General features: G+C 53.7%; 1 protein-coding gene across 1 annotated transcript in view; it reads left to right on the top strand.

The window, feature by feature from the left end:
- Positions 1-23,861, top strand: part of CUNH1orf94 (chromosome unknown C1orf94 homolog) — a 35,750-nt gene that overhangs the window by 1,936 nt on the left and 9,953 nt on the right. Inside the window, exons 2-4 of the mRNA XM_036257567.1 lie at positions 15,374-16,062; positions 18,881-19,141; positions 20,220-20,395. Of these exons, the coding sequence (XP_036113460.1) occupies positions 15,374-16,062; positions 18,881-19,141; positions 20,220-20,395 (1,126 nt within the window). The remainder of the gene's footprint in view (positions 1-15,373; positions 16,063-18,880; positions 19,142-20,219; positions 20,396-23,861) is intronic.

Genomic DNA, 23,861 nt, shown 5'->3' with positions numbered 1-23,861 from the left:
TGCTCCTGGACCCTAGGGTGCTGCAGGGGTCACCCGGAGTCAAGTGGCCTGGTGGCTGGGTCCCAATGCCCCCTTCAGCCAGAGCTGTTCTGCATGTGTAGCTTTTACTTGCTGGAGTTCTGAGTAAAGACTGCATTTGAAAAAAAGTGTTCTGCTACTGAGAAAAGAGCTGGGAAACCACTGACTTGGATGAATAAATGATATCACAGTCGTGTGGCTGGATATCAACCAAGTAGAGCACAATGAGCTCTTGAAAGAAAGGCAGCTGCCAGGGTGGAGCAGGACACCTGTTTTAGATGGCCCTGCAGCCCTGGGCCAGCTGCGGGATCGGTCTAACGTGCCTGGGCTTCGGTCTCTTCATCTGCCAAGCGGAGGTGATTACTGTGCATTTCATAGGGTTGTGGGGAGGATTCAATCGGATATTTAAACATTCCTGGTAATAACTAAGACTGGCAAAAATTCCTCGTCATGATGATGATGATGATGATTTCCTCAAGCCCTACCAGTATTATATATGAGGTAGGGACTATTTTACACCCCCCCCCTCTTTTTACTTTTTATTATGCAAATCTTCAAGCATATCAAAATCGCAAAGTGAATGTCCTTGTGTCTGTCACTGAATTTCATGATCAAATGTGTGCCATTCTTGTTTCAATTTCTCCTTTCCCTGTTTTGAAGTGAAATCCCTTTCACACCTGAGATAACACGTTTGGAGGGGTTAATTTCTTTGCCTGAGGCCCGACAGTTAGGAAGTGGTGGGGTGTCAGAAAGCACACCCAGGACCGTCTTAGGCACCACATGGTAGTATTGACTATCTTCCCCTAGAAATTGAAGCATCTGTTTGGATAGTCAACATATTTGGTAGTCCCATACTTGAGTGATCACACATAGATACCAGGTTTCAAATCCAGGGAGCTGTCCAGCGTGGTTTAGGATGGCTTCAGGCCCTTAAGACCCCTCTGAGCTAGTCTTCCTCCTGCTTAATCTGTAGGCCTGGTTTTGGTGGTGTTTTCTGCTATGGGACAGCTAGATAAGTATGTTCTAGAGCTATTGTTAGCCAGACTTTTTTTTTTCTCGACTATGTCACTATGTATTTCAGAAACGCAGACATCTCAAGTTTGAAAGGGATCTTGGAGATCATCATCTGCTGCTTGAGTCCCTCCTCAACATCCTTGCCAAGTGCCTATCCACTTTTACACTTCCTTCGATGGGGAGCTCACCACTTCCTAGAGTAGTCCTTCCCCTTGTTGTGGACCCTGACTGTCAAAAGACCACTTTCTTCTTGCACTGAAATCTGTCTCTATCAGACTAACACCCATTGATCTGGATTCTGCCCTAAGGCTTCCAAACCAAGTTAATCCCCTATTTTTCTCAATAGCTCTTTAGATGTTAAAAGAAGGCAACACTATTTCTCCTAGGATTTTATGTTTTTACAAGCTGAATTTCTCTGGTTTTCTAAGTCTCCCGTCACGTGCCAGCTTGGTCAGTTTCCTGCCCACACAGCTGGCTGGCCCTGTGGCGGTGCAGCGGTCAGAACCAGGTACAGTAATCCAAGCATGAGCCCATCTGTGCAGGCTGAATCCTCCCTGCTAACAGTCTGTATTCGTGGCGATGGTGATTAATGCCAGGCGTTTCTCCCCAAGCCAACTTCACTCTGTGGGCACATTTTGAGTTTATTCATTCAATTATTTATTCAGCAAATATTACTAAGCATCTACTCTGTGCCTGGCACAGTGCTAAGAGCTGGTGGGATAGAGCTGTGAACCAGGTGGGGCCCTGCCTTCCTACTTCCATTCAAGTAGGGGAGAAACAGAAAACAGGTAACTGACAGACTCAGATAACTTCAGATGTAAAAAGAACTAATGTTCTAGTTGGAGGTAACCAATAATAAACATATAAGAATAACCCAAATGATTTCAGACAGTGATGAGTGCGCTGATAGAAATAAAACCACATAAAGTACTAGGGAGAGTGTCTTAGAGGTCGTGGTCAGGGAATGGCTCTCTGAGAAGAGCAAGTCATTTGAGCCGAGACCTGGATACCCAGAAGGAGCCAGTCAGGTGAAGATCTGGGGAACGAAGTCCAGGCAGAAAGAAGAGCAACTGCAGAACCCTGAGGTGGGAGCAGCTTAAAGAGGGACAGCATGGCTGAGGTGTATGGAGTGATGGGACATGGGACAAGGTGATATCAGCAACAAGCATGCAAAGTCTTAGAAAGCCTGGAAGATCACTGTAAGGAGTTTATATTTGATTCTCCATGCTATGGACACCCGTTGGAGGTTAGGGGGAAGGGAGTGTATTTTGATCAGATTTATTCATTTTTAAAGACCTCTCCAGCTGCTACATGGAGAGGGTCTGCAGGCAGGTGAGAGAGGAAGTTGGGAGACCTCTGGGAAGATACTTCACTAAACCAGGAGAGGTAGTTGGCAGTGCCTGGGTCAGAGACTGCAGTGGGGATGGGAAAAGTGGGGGACTCGGTGTGCATTTTGAGAGGGACCAACAGATCCGCTGATGGTTTGGGGTACACAAACAGATATCAGGTCTGACTTGAGGGTTTTGCCTTGAGCCTCTGATTGGATAATGGTGCCATTTATGGAGGTGGAGAAGAACCAGGAAGAAATTGGCTTTTGGTAAGAAATCAATAGTTTTGTCTATTGTCAATTAAACTCCAGAATTGTGTTCAGTTATCTTTTAATTAGTCTTAAATTCGGGCTTAGAGAATTGTGGCCAGCCACTCCCTGACTCATATTCTAGGATTCCTTATTCATTCATTCCTCCTCATCACTACAACTGCACAGCCTCAGTAGATGGCTTTGGATTTGCTGTTGACTCCATTGCCCTTGGTATTTTTTCATTCCCTCATTTAAGGCTTCATTCAACAAACACTCACAGTTGCCTTCTCAGTGCCAGGGAACAAGCCAATCCTCTGTGCTGCTGTTATTTAAACAATCCCATGTATCCTATTTTTTTTCTAGAAAAGTTGCTTGGAATATACCCCAACTTTTATTTATTATTATTATTTTTTTAAAAGCCTAACACCTGGTGATGAGAGTGATAAGACTCACAGTTGGAAACGTAGACTGATGCTGTAGAGCAGAAGCCAGCTCTGAGCCCAGAGCTCTAGGCTTGTGTTTTCTCCCCTCGAGGGGTTACACACTTCAATGGGAATCTGGAACGCTGCTACGTACCCTTATGCCTGAAACACATCTTCGTATCCCTCAACATTTTTTGAATGACTTCCAAGACCCCCTGGGACCCAGGTTTGAATCCTTTTCTCTTGGACCCAACACTTAAGTGTCATCATCCCCCTGAGCTTCCCTGGACCGAGTCTCAGCCTTTGCTTTGACCCCAATCACACTGACATCAATGCACCCCCATCCCGGTTGTCAAGCGAATTAGTGGATGTAATGGTGCTATCAGACAGAGGTCCAGGGCTCTCCAACCCTTCCCTCATTCATTCTCCTCACACATCCTGCAGTCACCTTCACGACTGTCTTTGACTTCTGGTTTCTCTGCTCATCTCTCTTCTGCCATGGTTACATCATCTCATCTCATTGTGTCTTGTTCCTTTTCCTCCTGGGTGTCCTTCCCCCTTGCCAGCTTTATCTTCCTAAGGCACATCAACAGTGTGGGTCAGGCATCTTCTGTGGCTCCCTCACTGTCTTCTGAATCCCTTGGTCTGGTTTCAAGGGTCTCAGTAGTTGGCCCTACCGACATCTCTAGATGTACATTTTGCTGCTCTTCTCTACAATCTCTCTAACCAAGATGAGCTACGATCAGGTGCACTTCTTGCCTTTGTTCTGGTTATTTCACCACCAAGAATGCCTTTCGTCTATATCTCTGTCTATTGAAATCCTACCCACCCTTAATGACCTAGTATATCATCCTTTGAATTTTTCATTGCTCATCCCATTCAACAATTTTTTTCCTCCCTCTTTCATGTTCCTCTTTTCAGTTTAAACAAACAGTTATATTCCTTCTCTTTCCTAAGGGTTTAAAGGTGATAAGAATATCAATATCAGATAACAATAAAATAGACAGGTGGATTTGAATCCTAGCATACTCATTAGTTGTAAGCAAGTTACTCAAACTTTCTGTGCCCCATTTTCCCCATCTGAAAAATGAAAAAAGGCATAGTGACCACCTTAGAGGATTATTGTGGAAGTTAATAAAATAAGTTTTGTAAAGTTCACACAGTACCTGGCATAAGACAAGGACTCCAGGTTCATCATCAGCATCAGCATCATCACCATCACATCATTGCCATTATCATCATCTGCACCATCATCATCATCATCATCATCATCACTATCAGCATCGTCACCATCACCAGTATCACCACCAGAATCATCACAGTCAGCATCACTATTAGCAGCAGCAGCAGCAGCAGCAGCACTGTCAGCATCATCACCATCACCATCATCACCACCATTATCACCATCATTATTGTTCTTATCAAAGATAAAATGACAGGGGTTGAGTAATCAAGAATGGTATGGGGAAGAAGATTTATATACCAGAAAATCTAAGCTAAGGGAAACTACTCAACTGAGGACAGCATTTTGCTTTGCAATTCTTGATGGCTAGGGCAAAAGGGGACATAACAGTTGATTTCCATAACTCATATTATCTAATAAGAGAAAGCAAGTGAGCTCATCAGGAGAGACCGAATGAAGGGGTCTTGCTATGAGGATGATGGAATCAAGAGTCAGTTTAGAACCAGCTCTCTAGTTGACCGTTGGCCAGAGGTGAGGACACATCCTCCCTTTTGGATTTGCTGATGCATTTCCGGCATGGGACTTCTGCTAAGGTGGTCACCTGGCACAAACTGCACGCTGACTTGTGACAACAACACTTCACCCTCACCTGACCATGGTTCCTTAAGGGCAAGGGCAGTGTCTTACTCATCTTTGTCTCCCCAGCACCCAGCTGAGTTCCTGGCATTTGATGACTATGCAGTGTATATGAATGAATGAGGAAGTGAATGATGGATGAACCATAAAAGTGCCACTGCAAGGAGGGTGAGTGAGGCCCAGAGGTGGCCAGGATCCAAGCAAGGAGTCACGATCATCAGAGGAAGCATTGAGTGACATAGGGACAGAATATCAATAAGCCAAGACATGGCAGGGCTTTGCCCCCACCTGCCTTAGGCTGCGGAGAAGGGAAATGACCTTTTCTTGAGCACCTGATATGTGCCAGTCTCTGAATTTTAATTTTATTTTTATCTCGTTGTCTTGTCAACGCTCTCCGGTAGATGGTCCATATTACTCTCCTTTTACAGATGAGGAAGCTGAGGCTCCAGAAGTTAAGCAACTTGCCCAGAGTCATCCAGCTCAAATGGGGTGGAGCAGGAATAGGACCTGGTGCAGCTTCAAGGCCCGAGCTCTTTCTCAGACATCAGGAGACCTTTGGAATAGCCCCTCCGTGTCTGCTTAGCACTAGGAACCATGAGTGATGAAGGGAAGAGGAATCATGATTAACGTCCCATGTCCCGTGTCCCCCTTTTTAATTTAATTTGATGGTCTGGGGACTTGTGTGGCAGGTTGTGGGCGCCTACAGAGATGGGCCACTAGTGGTTTGGTTTAATCCCCTTTTTAATATCTTTGTTGCAACATTATTTCCAATTCAGCTCCCAAGTCACATTAAAAAAATACCTCTTCCTTAGGGTAAGCCTTCTCTTATTAAACAGATTCAAATGAAAAGTTTTAAAGATAATTTGAACAATAAGAATCACTCCGTAGCTCCCAGCCGAAGCTCCTTTATTGCTGTATTTATTCCTCAGTATTTCCTGCCTCATTCCCCAGCTCACTGAATCCCTCATCCCTCCAACCCTTCCAGCCCTTGACCCAACTCAGGCCTGAGCCCTGTTTTCTCAGCTTCTCCTTTCCCCTCCTGTTGCTGGAGGGTCAAGGAAGAGTTGGGGTGAGAGGTGTCTCATTTCCACCTGCCTATCAGGATAGAGCTGGAGAGAGGAGGGAATTTTGCACCTGGCTTTGTGCCTCCCTGTACATCATTTGCAGCAAAACCTTGGGAGAGGGGGGCAGAGAGTAGAGCATAGATAGCTGCTAGAATGCAGATACCTGGGCCCATTCTGGGCCAACTGAACTGCCACTGCCCAGGAGTGCCCAGGAATCTGCATTTGAAACGAGCCCTGCAGGTGGCGCCCGTGCCAATACTTAGGGGTCAAAAATGATGTAACCCCAGGCTTCACAGGGACACTGCTTTGAGAAGGAGGTGTTCCAAAGAGAAGCGTGTAGGAAGGAGACTGACCTTTACTGAGTTCTAAGTGTGTGCCAGGGACATTGTGAAAATGACTCCACTCTGTGTAAAGGCCTTTGCTAAGAAATGAGAGCAACGCAAAGTCCAGGCTTGGCACTGGGGCAGCTGAGGGACTGCACAGTGTTACCTCCTTTAACCCCAGCCCGGGTGGTGTCACCACCCCCAGGAGGTTTCAGAGCTTCCCCGACTTCCCCGACTTGCCGCCCACAGACCCTGGGCTGTGAAGGGTCAGCGGGGCTCCAGACCTGCTGCCCAGCCAGGCTCCCCCACATCGCGGGCTCTCAGTCGGAGCTGCTAACATTTGCATAGTGCTGTTACAGTTTACCAAGTGCTTTCACATTCACCCGCTCCCTTAATCCCCACCACAGCCCTGAGAGTGGAGGAGGGGCTGGGCCGCCAGGCCCCAGTGCTCCGAAGCCTCCTGCCCTCCCCCGCCCCCACCAGAGAGGTCCCTGCAGACAGAGCTCAGTGGGTTTCCAGGCACCTTTGGGACACAGATGGGTGGGCCCTAGGATGGCAGGCCCAAGCCCCTCAGGTCGTTAGAGAGGTGGAGTCCACCCTTTTCCCTGGTTCCTTTTCTTCTGCTGGTTTTTTACAAGGCGAATGGTGGTGGTGGTGGTGTGTGTGTGTGTGCACACGTGGTTGTATACGTCTGGTTGTAGGGTGTGTACACGGCTGTGTTGTGTGTGCATGTGTATTCATATCTGTGGTGTATGTGTGTGTGCATGGCTGTGGTGTGTGTGCACATAATTGCTATGTGTGTAGACATGGCTGTGCTGTATGTGCACGCATGGATATTGTGTATGTTCAGGAGTGTGGTGTGTGTACATGGCTGTGCTGTGTGGGCGTGTGCATGGGTGTGGTGTGTGTATGGGAGGGAGACCCAGGGCAGTTCAGTGAATCCTGGGTTTGGAGGAGAGGGAAGATGGAGGAAGACACAAAGCAGCTTTGACAGAGATGGCTGTGTCCCTTCCCTCCACAATGAGCAGGGGCCACCCTGGGTGCTGTGACATAGGCACCAGGGGAATGTCTGCTCGCCCAGGTCAAGTGAGGGTGGGGGCCCACCGGGGCTGGTGCCAGGCTGGACACCAGGGCTCTGCCTCCATGATGAAGGCCTCTGCTTGCCTGGGGCCCTTGGGTGCCTCCTAGCCACCCCCACTCCCAGCCCTGGCTCCTTCAACCCCCTGCACTGGACACCCATCTGCCCACCAAGTTCTGCCTCCTGCTGTCTCATCCTCAGAGTTCCTGGCTGGCTCCTGGCCTTTGGCCCTCCTACAACTGAGACTCAGAGAAGGGAAGTGAATTGAGGTCACCCCATCAGAAAGGACAGAACTGGGGTGAATGCAGGTCTCCCGACTGCAAAGGCCTCGCTCTTTCTCCTTCTCCTGTTTGGGGAGGTGTAGGGTTGTGCTGAGGGTAGCTGGAGGCTTGGAGCCACGAAGACTTGGTTCCCAGACCTGCTCCCGCACTTCCTCTCTTGGGTGAACTTGAATCCCTTGTTCAATGCCTGAGCCTCAGTTTCCTCTTTCTAACCTGGAGATAAATATGCTCCCTATTCCTCATGGCTGCTGGGGAGTCAAGTGCCAAGCCTAACACCTGGCGCCCAGCGGACCCAGCACAGGTCGTGGCTCAGGTTCAGTCCCCTCCTGCCACTCCTATGGACTGCTCCCTGGAGGAAACCAGAGCTGACACTTCCCTGCTGAAACCTCTCCCGTGGCTTTCCTGCTCCTTTAGAACAGAATCTTTCAGCATCACTCCCAAACCTGGAAGGTTCTGACTCCTACCGTCTCTAACGTCACCGCCAGCGACCTCCGGCCTTCCAGTCAATGCATCCCTCCCACTTGAGCAACATCCCACGAATGCGCCAAGCTCTTGCGTACCGCGTGATCGTCACAGGTGCTGTCCCCTGTGTCTGGAAAGCTCTTCCCTGCTTTCTTCCTTTACCTGCTAGACGCATATTATCCAGTAGGCCCCAGACAAAACGACAGTTCCTCGGAGAGCCCTTCCGCACTCTCCTCACGGGTATGTGCCCTCGGGATGCTCCCGCCCAGCGCGTCACGTTGGTGTTCAGAGCAGCCTCGTGGTGAAGACAGCAGCTCTGAGGCGGATGGCCTCCATCCACCACTGCATCCCTGCTTGATTCTGCGACCTCGGAAACATCCCCTGACTGTTCTGTCCCTTGGTTTCTTCATTTTAAAAATTGGGATAACTGCATCTCTTTGTATCAGTTAGCTTTTGATAATTAACAGCCAACCCCAAAGCTTAGCAGCTCAAAACAACAGCTTTTTTACTCAGCTCACACTTCTGTAGCTCAGCAGTCTGGGCTGGGTTCAGCCAGGTGGTTCTTCTGGTGGGGGCTGGGCACAGAGGCTGATCACCCAACCTCTGCAGGCCAGTTGAATCTAGCCAGCTACTGGGGTTTGCCTCTGTGGGATATTTCATGCTTCAGCAGGCTCTCCTGGGCTTGTTCATCTGGAGGTGGCCAAGTCCCCAAAGAAACAAGGGGCTGAGCCTAATGCCAAGTGCTTCATTGTTTGAATCAAGATGGGCAGGAATTACCAAAGAACCTGGATTCAGGACATCGACAGTGTGATACAGTGGGGCCATTATTGGCATCAGTCTACCACACCAGCCCATGGCTGTCGTGGGGATTAAAACGAGAGTTTTGCAAGGAACGTGCTTAGCACGGCACCTGGCTGGTTGGTTAGGGCTCCAGACAGGCGAATCCTCCTTCCTACTTCGTGACCTAGGACCTGATGCAGCTTGCTTAGGTCTGGCCTCCACTGAGGGGTGGGGATTTGGGTCCTGTCTCTGCTTCCCTCTGGAGACTCAGTTCATAGTCAATAAGCTCTGCTGCTCAGCCCACGCAGACACGCAGAGGAGTCGGGGTCTCAGCCACAGTCAGGAGGGCAGTGTGCAGGACCCGGAGCCGTCCCCCTCTTCCTTCAGCCATGTTGCCTGGGCAGCGGGTCTGGGTACCCTGCTTGTGGATGGTCTAAAATGCCATAGCGAGAAGAAAATATTTGTTTTGATGTCCTCTTCCAGCACTAACCATTTTCTGCTTGCATTTTCCTGTTGTTTGGCTCAGCTGAATAGCAGTTTTCATCTTTGCTCTGTGTTATCATGTACACAGAACTGCTGTCGGGGAGCTAGCAGCATGCTTGCTTAGTCATTATTCTGGGAAGGGGTGCCAGCCAGTCAATAGCCTTTATTTTCATTTAACGCTGCACACTGCGAATGCAGAAACAATGCACAGCGTCCGTGCACAGAGCCTCCGTCAGACACCGATGGTTTCTGGAGGTGGGCAAAGCAGAGGTGGTGGCGGCAGCTGGAGCCCCGGCACCAGTTTGGATTCTTGCTCCCTTTGTCAGCACTCGGGAGCTGGGTTAACCTTCCTGAATGATTCACTGTGATCGTCTGTGGCGGATTTTATGGGTTTTCTTTTTTTTTTTTCCCCAACTCAAAGGAGAAAGCAAATAGCACGGGAGAAGTGCCAACATCGGCAAAACTTCTTAGGAAGAGAGGAAAAAAAGATAGAGCCCAGAAATGCAGACAAGCAGGCTTCATGTTGAACCCAGCAAAGTTGTAAGGAGAATGAAACATCTTTCTGTGAGCCCCGCGGTGGTTGCTGAGAGGCGGGTTCTGTGTGGGATCTGCCTGGCAGAGGCCGGGGGTTCGTAGGACTGGACCTAACAGGGGGTTAGTGAATAGCTCACAGGGATGCCAGGCCAGAGATGGGACGATTTCAAGAGCTTCAAGAAAGGGCAAGTGTAAAGACAAGATCATGAGCTAGTTCATTCATTCATTCAACAAATCCTTACTGAACTGAAGTCATGTGCCAGGCACTGTTCTAGTCCCCCAGGCCTCTGTGATGAAGACTAGTTGCTGCCCTCGGGGAGGATATGTTGTTGTGGGGAGTGAGGACATAAAAAAGATACTGTATGGTGGTGATAAATACCAGGAGGAGAATAGGCAACTTGATGGAGCAGAGAATGCCTAGCAAGGCGGGGCAGGTAGGTATAATAACACTTTCAGGAAAGGCTACTTTGAGAGTATACAACTTGAACCAAGGCAGAAATGATGAGAAGGAGTCATTCAGGGAATGATCTGGCATTTCACAGGACATGCAAAGGCCCTGGAGCTGGAATGAACGTGGCATGTCAAGACATATTTATAAGGCCAGAGTGGCTGGGAGAAGGGGGAGTCGAAGCAGGAGGGGGATGATGGTGCCCTGGGGTCCGAAGGGAGTCTGAATTTTATTCATGTGTAATGAGAATCCACATGAAGGTTTAAACAAGAGAATGTTTTGATCCGAGTTCTGAGATTGGCCTAGCTCTGCAGACATGCGCTTTTCTAGAACAAACAAGAACAAACGAATCTTCTCTTTATGGGGGTGCAGGGGACAGGTCGAGAGACCTTGGTCAGGGATTTGTAACTGCACTGAATCTTCATTGCAGCGAGGTGTTAGACAAAGGTTGCCTTGGAGAAATGGAGATGGGACGGTAGTGACCAGATCGATTGATTGATTCTCTCAAAGTGTTGATCCAGGATTACTGTCAGGCTGTGGAGAGGGTCTCCAGTGGTGTCCCTAAGGCTCAGCCCCGGAGTCTCTGCCTTGCAACATTTTTATCCACAAGTTGGCTGGAGACCCAGAAAAGGTGCTCATCAGACATGCAGCTTGACAGGCAGCTGTGAGGGACAGCTAGTGCCAGGATGACAGGCTCAGGATCCTCCACAACGATCCTCCACAGGCCAGAGTGATGCGATGAGCCCAGCGATACCCCTGACTGCATGCAGATTGGGGGCCAAAGCCCAGCCTTGGAGCAGAGCTGGGAGACCTCGCTGGGGAACAACCCTGGAGAGGAGGCAGGCCGGACGGGAGGAGGTGATGATGGCAGCCAGACCCAATAGCATCCCCACACCAGCCTCTCTGTTCTCCACGACAGGGTCCTTAGCCTCGTTCAAGCTCACTTTCCCCATCTGTGGAGTGGGGATGATACTGTCTATTGCCCAGGGGTGTGGAGAGGATTAAATCTGAGCATATAGGTGGATACCTGGCTTCCTGGCTATGGTGGGTTCGTGTCAGACGCAAGCGGCTGTCCCGGGTGGGCAGGTGCTCTGGGCAGCCTTTCAGGGACACACCCAGGCCCCACAGCCAGGGTGGCCCCTCTGTTGTCACTGCACTGCTCCTTCTGGAAATGCCAGCTTCCTGAGAGGCCCACTGACCCCTGTGATGTGTCCAGGGGAGAATGACTGGGCATATGAGCAGGGTCATACTCAGCCCTGCGGCTGCTTCTCCGCCAGCCTGGCTCCTCGGTGGGGGAGGGTGGGGTGTCCTCTCAGGAGCTGAGCGGGGGACCTCCTATGGGCGTTTTTCTGGTACAGGGACCTTGAGCCCTGTGGGTCTTTCAGAAGTTGCTTTGACTTCTCCTTAGAGCTGATGCTTCAAAAGTTTCAGTGGTGAGACTTCTGCGTGCTCATGAGTCGTGTAACATTTTTAATAGAAAGTAACAACCAGAAACCAAACACAAAAGTAGAGGGAATCGTGTGTGATGTACCCATCACACGGCTTCACCGATGCTCAACACAGGGCCAGTCTTGTTTCGCCTATTGCCCCCTTTCTCCCTTCCCCTCCCCCTGCTGGATTATGTTTAAAACAAACCCCAGACATCGTATCTGCAAATGCTTCCATATAGATCGCTAAGAGATAAGGACTCTTTTTTGGTTAGCTAAGTAATACCATTATCATTTAAAAAATTAACACAATTGGCCCTGGCCGGTTTGGCTCAGCGGTTAGAGCGTCGGCCTGTGGTCCGGAGAGACCCGGGTTCGGTTCCCGCTAAGGGCATGTACCTCGGTTGCAGTTTGTCCCCGGCCCTGGTTGGTCGTGCGGGTGGCAGCCACTCGATGTGTCCCTTTCACATCGATGTTTCCCTCTCTCTCTCTTCCTCTCTCTCCCTCCCACTCTGTCTGTACAAAAAATGGAAAAATGTCCTCGGATGAGGATTAAAAAAAAAAAAAAAATTAACACAATTGTAGTAAGTCTAATTCAGAAAAAATCTCTCTCTCTCTCTCTCTCTCTCTCTCTATATATATATATATATATATAACATATGGCTTGTTTTGTAAGTTTTTTGGGGGGCAAGGGGGGCACTCTGGTTTCTGTGACTCCAGATTCACCTGTGCCCTTTGAGGAGGAGGAGGATGAAGAGGAAGGGGATCTAAAACTTGGGACCATGGATTGGCAACTTCTTTATTCCAGTTGTTCCCGTGGCCACAGGGGTGAGAGAGGGGCCTATTTATAGACCGAGTCTAGACGTGGGAAGGGGGAAAGAAAGGGAACAGGAGAGAGGACAGGGAAGAGGGAGAGAAGAGAGAGACTGGAGGGAAGAGGACAGTGGCATTGAAGCTGGCCTTGCCCCACCGCAGCCTTGCTGCCTCCAGGGCTCCAGGGCCAGTGCACCCCTCTGAGGCCCCAGGCCAGAGCACCCCGCTGAGGTCCAGGGCCAGGGCACCCCGCTGAGGTCCCAGACCAGGGCACCCTGCTGAGGTCCAGGGCCAGGGCACCCCACTGATGCCCCAAGCCAGAGCACCCCGCTGAGGCCCAGGGCCAGCACACCCCAGGGCACCCGGCTGAGGCCCAGGGCCAGGGCACCCCGCTGAGGTCCAGGGCCAGTGCACCCCACTGAGGCCCAGGGCCAAGGCACCCCGCTGAGGCCCCAGGCCAGGGCACCCCTATGAGGCCCAGGGCCAGGGCACCCCAGTGAGGCTCCGGGCCAGGGCACCCTGCTGAGGCCGTGGGCCAGGGCACCCTGCTGATAGCCCAGGGCCAGTGTACTGTGCGCCAGGCACCCGGCTGAGGCCCAGGCCAGGGCACCCCTATGAGGCCGTGGGCCAGGGCACCCCAGTGAGGCTCCGGGCCAGGGCACCCTGCTGAGGCCGTGGGCCAGGGCACCCTGCTGAGGCCCAGGGCCAGTGTACTGTGCGCCGGAACCTGCGTTGTGTGTGCACACGGTTATCTCAAGTTCTCACGCCGCCCACGTGGGTGGGTGCTGTTGGCACCAGACCCACGTTGCAGGGAGTCCCTGAGGTTCTAGGACATGACCTGAAATAAGGGGTGGTGCCCGATTCTGAACCAGGTCCATTTGGCTGGCGTCTGCTTTCTCCTGCAGCGCCCCCTGCCTCCAGACCTGGGAGGCCACAGGCAGGAGGCACAGTTGAATCACTTGTTATAGGGGCAACCCATTCCCGCTTCTTCAGCTCTTCCGCCTGCACCCAAGTGCCCTGGCCACCCAGCCCCTTCCACAGGAGCCCTGAGCCTCCTCAGGACTCGGTCACTGCGGGGTGAATGCCCAGCACAGCGGAAGCCTCTGGGACTGTAGCCTGTGCCCGTTCTGATTGGTTGTCAGATGCAGTGACTCTGCTCCCAGGCTGGGTTCTTTGTGTAGTGACATGTGAGTCCCTGTGTGCCCCCACAAGTGTGCACACCAAATGCGTGTGTGTGTGCACGCGTCGGTGTGCGCATGTGAGTGTGCATGTGCTCAGGCGCACAGCGCGTTCCCGGGAAGGCACGGTTTCACTCTGCAGCCAGTCGGCGGGACCCCTGGGGCCTTGCCACGGGCCGGCTGGCAGCGCGTCTGCCAGGCCTCCCAGCTGCAGAGCTCCCCTGGCGGGCACATTCGTTTCCCCTCTGATCTCCTCTTCACTCCCTTCGCCACCTCCTTCCAGCGCCCACGCACGAACAGTTTTCAGAACGGCCTGTGCAGACCACCTCATCCGCCCCCCACAGGAGCCCGCAGAGCAGGGGTAGCAGATGGTTTTGAACTGGGTGGTGGTGACTCTCCTGGAAGTGCCAGGGAGGAAAGTGTCCCCTTGAGAAGGACACTGGTGGGGCACGTTGGGCCAGGAGCCAGGCCAGCAGGGTGACCACACCTGGAGAGAGCCAGCAACCAGGAGCCTAGAGTGCATGGGACCATCAAGCCCCATTGAGCTGATGCCAGCTGCCAAGGGTCCAGCTGGGGCCAGGGTCTGAGGTGCAGGTGGAAGCCTGTTTCGACCCAGGTAAGTGCTCGTGAGTCCCGGTAGGGAGTAACCAACTGCTGGTGCTCCCAGGAAGCGGGCCCCGGTCCAGAGGCCTTATTGTGGGCAGAGGGCCATGCCAGCCAGGGTGGACCGGGCCACAGTGTGGAATCGAGGATTCAGGTGCCCAGCCAGGCTGAACAGGTGTAGACATACTAGTAGTTGACATTTGTGTTCCCCTCACTCTGTGCCAGACACTGTCCGAAGCGCTCTGCAGTCTCTGGTATTCCTGTGAACCAGGTCAGGAAACGGGTACTGAGATGCTCCGCAGCCTGCCAGGTCACGCAGCGGGGAGGTGACGGGGCAGGGCGTGAGCTCCCTCTGTCCTCTTCACGGTTTCTCCTGTCACTCGGCCACTCTGCAGCGAGTCCCCAGGGCTTCCCAGGGCTCGGCCTCAGCATCTGGCCCCGGGCTCAGAACTGCTGGCTCACCCCTGACCTTCTTTTAAAAATATATGTTTTTATTGATTTTTTAGAGAGAGAGAAAGGGAGAGAGAGATAGAAACATCGATGTGAGAGAGAACAACAATCGTCTGCCTCCTGCGCGCCCTCTGCTGGGGATCGAGCCCACAACCTGGGCATGTGCCCCGACTGGAAATCGAACTGGGACCTCTCAGTTCATGGGACGATGCTCAATCTACTGAGACACACTGGCCGGGCTCACCGCTGACTCTTTCGTTGCTGCCTTGTTTGCTTCAGGTCCTGGGCACAACTGAACAGGGAGCGGGGGAGGGTGGTGGGGGGGGTGGATTGAAATTGAAGCTGAGTTCACTCAGCAAGGCGTAGTCTCAGGAAAGGACCTGGGTGTCCCCATTCCCAGAACCACACTCTCGGTACTGGGCCCGCTGGCATGGTGTAGAGACCTCTTCTTGGGAGTCCACTGCTGGTCCATGCTCTCTGGAGAAAGCAGTCTGTTTCTCTCACCTTCTCTGCCTGCTTCCCCTGGGGCCTGGCCCTGCTCAGAGCCAGCCTTCCTGAGCTGACAGTGACCCATCTGTCTTTCTGGCCTGTTTGCAGAGCTCTGGAGTTCAGCAGTGGCAAAGACGAGATCTCCCTGCTGGTGGAGCAGGAGTTCTTGAACCTGACCAAAGAGCACCTCATCCTGGTCACAGAAAGCGCGAGGGAGCTGGAAGCCCCCGGCAGCTCTCCGGAGGGGCCTGGACAGCCAGCGCCCTGCCTCCTCACGCCTCCTCTGGTGGCAGGCAGCAGGGAGCCTCCGCAAGCCTCTGCCATTGCCGGCGACAAGCTTCTGGAGCCCAAGGTGGCCATGTCCATTTTCGGCAGCAGGCAGGACTGCGATTCTGCCATGACTACGGTCACGGGCATCCTACGTGCTGCCAAAGTCAAGCGTGCCAAGGGGACAGATGACGGGGACCACAACCTGGGTGCCTCCAACTCGGAGATCAGCAAGCTCCTGGCCCAGTTCCCCCTGAAGTCCAAAGAAACATCCAAGGCCCCCGACAACAAGGTGATGCTGGAGGAGACCCGTGTCATCAAGGATTTCCTGCAGAACAGCATGTTCAGTGGCCCCCTACCCAGGGAACCCACGGGGCTCCGCCCGTTCCTGCTGCCGCCACCCTCGCCGCCTCCTGCGCCCACCGACAAGCTCCTCGAGCTCCCTGTTCAGAAGAGGCAGCTCCCAGTGTTTGCCAAGATCTGCTCCAAGCCTGAGGCGGACCCCAACTTGGAGGGGCACCACTTAATGGGTGAGTGGGGCCGACAGCAGGGCTGGCAGGTGGGCCGCAAGGAGGAGAGACCCTCCAGGCAGATGCTGCGGCAGTGCCCACAGCATCTTGGTGCCGAGTAGGGCGGACGAGGTGGCCTCTCGGGTGGACACAGCCTCCAGGGGCAGTGTTTGCAGTGCCCATGGGCCCCTGGGCTGAATGCCCATGTACAGGGCACAGCTAATTCCAACGTGCTTTGAGAAGAGGGACAGGCACAAATGACACCCAGCTCGTTTTGCAGTCCACCGGGTATCCAGAGTACACTGACGGGGCGCTTACCCAGCTGAGTCCTGGGGGGACTGCAGAGCAGGGACTGGGAGCAGGCAGGAGGGAGGCGTCACTGGCGGCTGGAGCCGTTTGGCTCCCGATGCAGGTGCCCGTTCTGACAATGAGGCCTGGTCTTCTCTCTGGCGCAGGGGGTCAGTGTGTCAACTCTCCAGGCTCAGTTGAGACTGTTGGCCCTGGGATTTGTTCCCAGCACCCCCAGGGCCTTAGAAAAGGGCATTTCCGTCCCCTAACTGAGGAGGCCACATCCTTCCCTGGAGGTGCAGCCCCTCCCGAGTTCCCCTTCCCACTCCCTGGTCCTACGCTTTGTGCCTCTTCTAAGCCAGCGGCTCAGACTGGACGGCTCCCAGGAGGCAGACTGACGGCAGGGCGCTCGCCTGTGGTCGGTGGTCCCTGGGAGAAAACCAAGAGAGAATGTAGCCCTAGTCTGTGAGCGTGAGCGGCTACGGGGAGACATCTGTATTGGGAGGGCCCAAATCTGGGTTGCAAAGGACACAGGAACGTGGTACCGGCGAGGACATTCTGTGTGCTGGAGCACCGTGGGAAGGCCAAGGGGTCAGAGCTGTGGACAGCAAGCTGGACTCTGGGTCTGCACAGGCCTCCAGGAGCCAGGGGCTCGTTGGGGACGCCAGGCAGTATGTGGGGGAGGCCTAGCCCTGCCTGGAGGGGCGCTTTCCCCCCAGCTCCCTCTCCAGGGGGCTCGCGTGGACATCTCTCCGCCCACCTCCCCACCGTTTCTGTGTTCTGTGTGCACAAACGTGTGGGCAAAGGGAACTTGGCAGGTGTTAGTGTGTTTGTTACAGAAAATGCAGGTGCGGCTGCATCTGAGTGTGTCTATGTGTACGTGTTCGTGTGTGTCCGTCTGCGAGTGTAGTTGTGTCCACGTGAGTGAGTCGGGAGTGGCAGGCAGGAATGTGTGCGTGTCTGGGTACACGGACGCTGGGAGAGGGGCTCTGGAGGGGACTGAGCCACCAACATGTTTAAAGCGACTGGAGGTGTGTGAGAGACTGCAGGTGTGTGGGCCTCTGGGGACAGGCTGTTATTATTAGTGGGTACTGTTATTTCAGTGCGCTAGCTGGGGGCTGAACTGAGCAACCAGAGAAACTCTCAGAAGGGACTCTAGGGGCATGTTTTCTAAAAATGTCATTTTTCTCCTAAATTGAGTCGGGCTAGAGCAGCTCTCTCCTCGGCCGGGATGGCGTCAGCAGGACAGGCCCAGTCCTGCCCAGACTTAGCTCCAAGGCCTTGGGCTGGGCAGGAGCGAGAGCAGGAGCTGGGGGAGCAGGCCCACTCCCAGCAGGTGACAGCGGACACACGTTCCTCTGCTCCGGCAGCGACTGGAACGATCCGAGGTGCCTGTGGTGTGCTCAGCGCCATTGCCCAGCCCAGCTCCATGGGGACCATGGAGACCAGGGCCACGGCCTCTTCCCAGCTTCAACCAAACGATGGCATTTTAATTTGGTTTGAAGAAAGAGGCCCACTGCTAAAAAGGAAATGGGGTGACAGCCACTGCTGCGGAGGTCCCACGATGGCTCAGAAAGTGTCTTCCCCTGGGGGACCTCTTGATCTATTTGGAGAGAGACCTGAGCCTGGCACTGACCGATCTCGTGACTCCTCTGCCTCTCTGCTGACTCCTGGCCCTGGCCTGCAGCCGCCATTCATTGCCTGCTGCGCCCCCTCCCTCAGACCCCCGGATGCACGGCCTCGCTCAAGGGCCACTTCCTTCTAGAAGCCTCTGACCTCAGTCAGAAGCTTTCTCGGCCACCCTCTTCCCCCACTGTGTCCCTCTGTCACCTCACAGCCCCCATCTGCTTTGTCCCAGAGCTATTTCTGGGTCTGTCTCTCTCCCTCCTTGTTGTGAGCTCCAAGGCTGAGCCTGGCTCTGACTCATCAGCGTCCCCAGTACTCAGGTCAGGGCCTGGCGCTGACGAGTGAGCCGAACCACCTGTGAGCATCAGAGCAGGAGCAGAGTCCGTGATGAGGGGCCCGGCTGTGGCTTAGACCACGTGCCTGTGGGAATGGGTGTCTCCCCACTAACTGGATGCTCCCCGAGGGCAAGAGCTATGTCCAAATTTGTTCTTACCTGGAACCTGGCACTATGGAGGGTTAGAAGGAAGGAGGGGAGGAAGAAAGGAGGGAGAGTGGAAAGAAAATAGGTAAAAAGAAAAGGAGGGAAGGAGGGGTGGAAGGAAGGAAGGAAGGAAGGAAGGGAGGGAGGGAGGGAGGGAGGAAGGGAAGGAGGGAGGGAGGGAGGGAGGAGGGAAGGGAGGGAGGGAGGGAGGGAGGATGGAAGGAACTAAAAAGAAGTTCATGAGTGGTAAGACCAGCATGGGTGTGGGCAGTGAAGGCCTCAGGAGGGGTTGGAACTGGACTTGGCTGGGAGGGAGACCCCGAGGGGTCTGGACCTGGGGTGTGTGCTCTGGAGGACCCATTGCTTCGTCTGCAGAAGGTGCCTCCCGCTTCATCTAGCTCTTGGCCTTCTGGAACCATTGACTCCGTTTCCCTCCTACTGTAGAACGGAGCTCAGGCACCAAGGAGCCAGCCAAGGGTCGAGAGAGCCTCTTTCTCAGCCGGTGGCCCCCGAGCCAGAAGGACACCTGTGGCGAGGAGGGCTGCAGTGAGCCCGTGGGCTCCATGTCCGTGGCCCTGCCAGCCAAGAAGTCTGCGTGGCCCACTGAGAAGAAGACTCTGCTCTACGAGTTCCTGGGGGCCGCCAAGAGCCCAGGCGGGCCCCTGAGGCTGCGCAGCAGAGAGGCGGACGGGCTGGAGCTGAAATGTAAGCTGCGCTGCCTGGGGGAGGGGCGGAGGGGCCAGAGACTCTCCAGGCCCGGGGTGGCTGCCATCCAGTGTCTGTCTCAGGCAGGGGCGAGTCCTGTCTTTCTCCAGGCACCAGTTTTTAAACCGATAGAATGGGGGAAATGACCTTCTCTCCGTGTCTGTTGTCGGGACTACAATGGCTAGAGAAATGCTGTTGGCTTTGAGGGGTCACGTGGGCATTATTGGGGGCCAATTCCAACACAGACCTGCCTAAGTATATTCTCTCAAGTTGCCCAAGCCAAAGAAAGGTCCCTGCTTCAGATTATTTGTATGTTGAGATTAGTTATGTCCCTGCTTTCCCTCCCTTGCCCTCTAACAACTGTTTTAGTCCAACTTCCTTTTCTAAAATGGACGCCACTCAGGGGAAACTGAGGCCCCACCTCCGAGTCCACACGCCCACAAGACTTACTGTTGAGGGAGAGAGTTCGGGACTCCTATTCTGAAACAGCTCAGCCACATCGCATTCACTCAGACTAATCTGGGGTCCTACCATAGTGAACTATATAACGCTCTTAAATATTAAAAACAAAAGCAAAAACAATTCCAATAGGGATAGAATGCGCTGTCCAAGGTCCTAAGGAAGGGGCTACTTCAGTAATTTTATAGAAGTGATTTCCAATGGCAAAGCACTTGCTTGTAGGAAAGGTGTTTGCAAAGCACCCGGAGGAACTCGGTTGGCAGTAGGTGAGCACTAGGCCGAGCAGTCTGGTTGGTTTACTGTGGGCAGGCCGGGCACTGCCTCCTTTACCGGTGACTGGTGCAGAGGGTCTCCAAGGCAGACCCCACGGCCAGTTTCGGCCCCTCCAAATCGGCGAGGTGTGAATCGGTGATGTTTTTCTATAGTTGGAAATTCACTGGAACTTAAAGAACCAAGAGGAGCTGAACCGATCTGACCTCTGAGAACAGTCATCCGAGGGTTAACGCTGAGCCTGGCTCTGACTCATCCGTGTCCCCAGTACTCAGGTCAGGGCCTGAGGGTGTCCTGGCCTCTCCCTCCCTCGGTTTCTGAAACACTCTCCCTCTCCCGTGACTTACAGTTAACCCACCTGTGACAACGGCAGACAAGAACAACCTCAAGTACACAGGGAACGTCTACCCCCCACGCTTTGCCACCACCATGACCTCAGCGTCCCTGAACCAGCCACTCTGGCTGAACGTGAACTACCCACCTCCGCCAGCGTTCACCAATCACTCCACCTTCCCACAGTATCAGGTGAGCAGGCGGGGGCTGGGCCCGGCGTCCCAGGCGGCCGTCCCTGCAGGTTCCCGCACGGAGGCCCTTCGGGCCGGCCCAGATCGCAGACGCCTTCACACCAGTTACCTCTCCACTGTGACCGCCTCTGACGGACGACGTGGCACACAGGCTCCAGGGGCGCGCTCACGGATATGCGCATATATTCCTTGTTTCCTTTGAATCCCAGGTCACTCTGGGCTGTGCATTCCAGGGCTGCAGGGCTGCTTCTGGCCTGTAAGAGCCCGGGCTCCCAGGATGGGGCGACAGCATCGTCCTCCCCTGCCCACTTCCTGTGACGTCCTTTATAGCGGATGACAGGCGTCCTCTATTACTGGGACAGTCCGGTTTAGGTCCTTTGTCTCAGAATAATTATTAATAGCGCCCCTTCCACTCTCAAGTGTCCTGGTGTGGGTGACAAGTTATTTGGCCACTTCATTTACATGTCACCCGAGTGGACTCCCCTAAGGTGGCTCACACGCCTGGTCTCGGGCTCAGAGCTGAAATGAAATCAGCAGCCAGTCGGACACAAAGGGAGGGTGAACTATTCGTAGCAGCGTTGGACACGTTCCTCGCAGAACTTATTTATGCAAGGAAAATGTAGTTTCTGTAGTTTGTCTATTTCACTTAATCTCCCTTTAAAAGCTGCTGCCCACTGGGTAGAAGGAGGGAACAAAATCAAATAAATGTCCACTCTGGTTTAAACCATCGTCCAGTCCAATAGCTTAACGGTCCCTTCAGGTAGTGCTCAGCGTGGCCCGGGAAGCTGTCTTCCGTCCGCTCCCTGGCTCCTCCCCAGGGCTTGCCGGTGTGCGGGTGTGTGGGAGAGCGGGACTATGCCCACCAACCTGGGGGGCCAGGTGCTCCGGAATCCGCTGCCCCGGCTGGCCCAGCAAAGCCGGCAGAGAGCAAACAGAGAAGACAGTGGGCTCCAAAGTCTTCTGGTCCCCATCTCTGCACCCCCTCTTCCCACATCCCTGGTCCCTGTCATTTCCTCCTTGACAACAGAGGGCCAGCGGCCATCTCTACCCCATACAAAGCCTCTCTGAGCTGGTCCAGTAGGCTTAGCCCCTGAATCTTCAACAAGAGCTAAAGGGGTTTCACGAAATCTCTTTTCCTCTCCAAAGTTTTGTTTTCAAGACTCTTTTTTGTTGTTGTTTGCTTAACAGGACAGTGCCCACCTTCTCCTCGCCCCACCCTCGAGGGGAGAGGTCAAAGGAGATCCAGGGGGAAATCAAAGCGTGTCCCTTCCACACAAATAATACCCGTCCCTGCACAGGTCCCTGTGTGTGCTCATTGAGTCAGCAACTCCATCACCGGGTTTCGTCCACCCGTGCATGGCTGTGTGCTCATTCACCACTCATCTCTCCACCCACCCACCCACGCGCTCATTATTTATTTATTTACTCATTCATGTAAATCATCTAAAAACAACCTCTGCACTGACTGCAGGCCAGCAATGGCAAGGGGAGGGTGACAGAGGTGACCGAGAAGCGTAAAGTCCAGGACCAGCCAGGAACCACCCACACCCCAGCACTGTGTGCACCCCCACTCAGACAGAGACCACTGCACACTTTCCTTTAGTGTAAGCCCATTCCCCCTGACACGCACTCTTGGGGCTCACCGTGGGAAGGGGATTCACCGTGGGTTGCTTTTCAAGTGCAGGTAATCTCTCTTGCTGTGCTGACTTCTTCTGACTTGACTTTTTGCAGGGGTGAGATTTAGACGTATACATTTTAAAGTGAATGTACTGGAGCAACACGGGCTAATGACCTTATGGACGTTGCAAGTGTGCAGTCGTATAGTACACCAGCAGTATATTGCATGGTGCTTACCACCGGAAATCTAGTCTCCTCCTGTCACCACAGATTCGACCCCTTTATCCTCTTCATCTTTACCCCACCCTCCCTCCTCTGGTCATCACCATACGATTGTCTATGAGTTTGTTTGGTTTGTTCATTCGGTGCTTCCGGTTTTATATCCCGCCGATGAGTGAAATCATACGGTGCTTTTAAGCATAAATGAAGGCCCTTTGTCTTAGGAGACGCGTGTTTGTATTGCAAGGCTGGCTCCCAGGTTCCCTGGCTCTGGGCTCAAGTGGTTCAGAGCCCTGGCTGGTAGGACCCCTGGGCCCTGCAAGGCAGTGTAGGTGCTGACTGAGCCCTGTTGACTCTACAAGTTGACCCCCAGGTGGTAAAGAAGGGCAGCATGATTTACCTTCTCCCAGCTCCCCATGGTCAAGGGGCCTGCGATAATAAAAATAAGGCAGGTTTCGCCATCGCAATCGGCAGACCTGCGTTTAAAGGGATTCTGCTGTTTCCAAGCTGTGTGGCCTTGGGCATGTTAGGCAAATGCTCTGAGCTCCGGTTTCCTCACTTATTTATTGTAATTACGGCCGCAGCAGCAGCAGCCATTTGATTTGGTTGTCAGGGTAATTGAGTCCAAGGATGGGAAAGATCGCTGTAAAACCTAATGTATGACACAGGTGTAGGTTTTTATTATTATTCAGCCCTGATCTTCCTAGGAAACAGGGTCAGAGAGCTTGTGGACCTTGAGGAGACAGAGAGGAGAAGGAGGAACAGTTTATCCTCGTGTCTTTCCCTGCTCGGCATAAGGAATAAAGATGAGGTCCCACCTCCAGTTTGCGCTGCGCTCCTCTGTGGAGGGTGCAAGCCTGGAAGCCTGCGTGGCCAGGGCCGCGTAGCTCCAGGCGCCCTGGGCTGCTGGCGTGAAGGAACTCTGCTCCCGGTTAAGGAGGGAGGACTATTGGAAGAGGCCACGGCCTCAAGCAAGGAAGAATAAAGGTTTATTTACCCTTGCTTGTGATTTTACAGGATTGCAGTTCAAACTAGAAATGTCCTTCAAGTCGTGCAGTGTTGCTTATGCTAATGAATGTGACATCGAGTCCTGAAAGTTTGCCGGGGACAGAGCAGGGATGGGCAGCTGTTCTCGCACAGATCCTAGGCTGGCCGAGCCCTGGCCGGCCTGGGCGGGTGGCGGCCGGGGCATTGGCTGTGCGGGCAGAGCTGAGTGCTGATGGGGTGCAGGCGATGTAGGAGGGAGTGAAACAGGAGGGCACTGAGACCCCGGCCTGGAGCTCACTGAGGGCTGGGAACAGGCGGGCAGCCCATCTGTCTGACCCCTCTGTCCAGGCTCAGGCCACAGTCAGGGTGCAGGGACCAGGCTTTGGTCGCGGTGGTGAGTGGGGCTGCCCTGGGCAACGGGGCTTGGAGCAAAAAGGAGCTCAGCTCGTGCACTGGCTTCAGGCCAGGGGTTGGTGGCAGTGGGAGGGGCCCCACCAGGGTCAAGTGTCAGGTGCCCTGCAGCAGAGAGCAAGGGGGGCCTCCACGGGGGTGTGTGCTCTCAGGGACCTGGAGGTGGGCCAGAGGGGAGTGGGAGGCTTTCCCCAGAACCCCCATCAGGACCCCATGGCTCGGAGGAAGTCGTC

Source organism: Molossus molossus, unplaced genomic scaffold (genome assembly GCF_014108415.1).
Source record: "Molossus molossus isolate mMolMol1 unplaced genomic scaffold, mMolMol1.p scaffold_m16_p_12, whole genome shotgun sequence".
Taxonomy (NCBI): domain Eukaryota; kingdom Metazoa; phylum Chordata; class Mammalia; order Chiroptera; family Molossidae; genus Molossus; species Molossus molossus.
The sequence above is the reverse complement of the archived record's forward strand: the minus strand, read 5'-3'. Positions and strand labels throughout refer to the sequence as shown.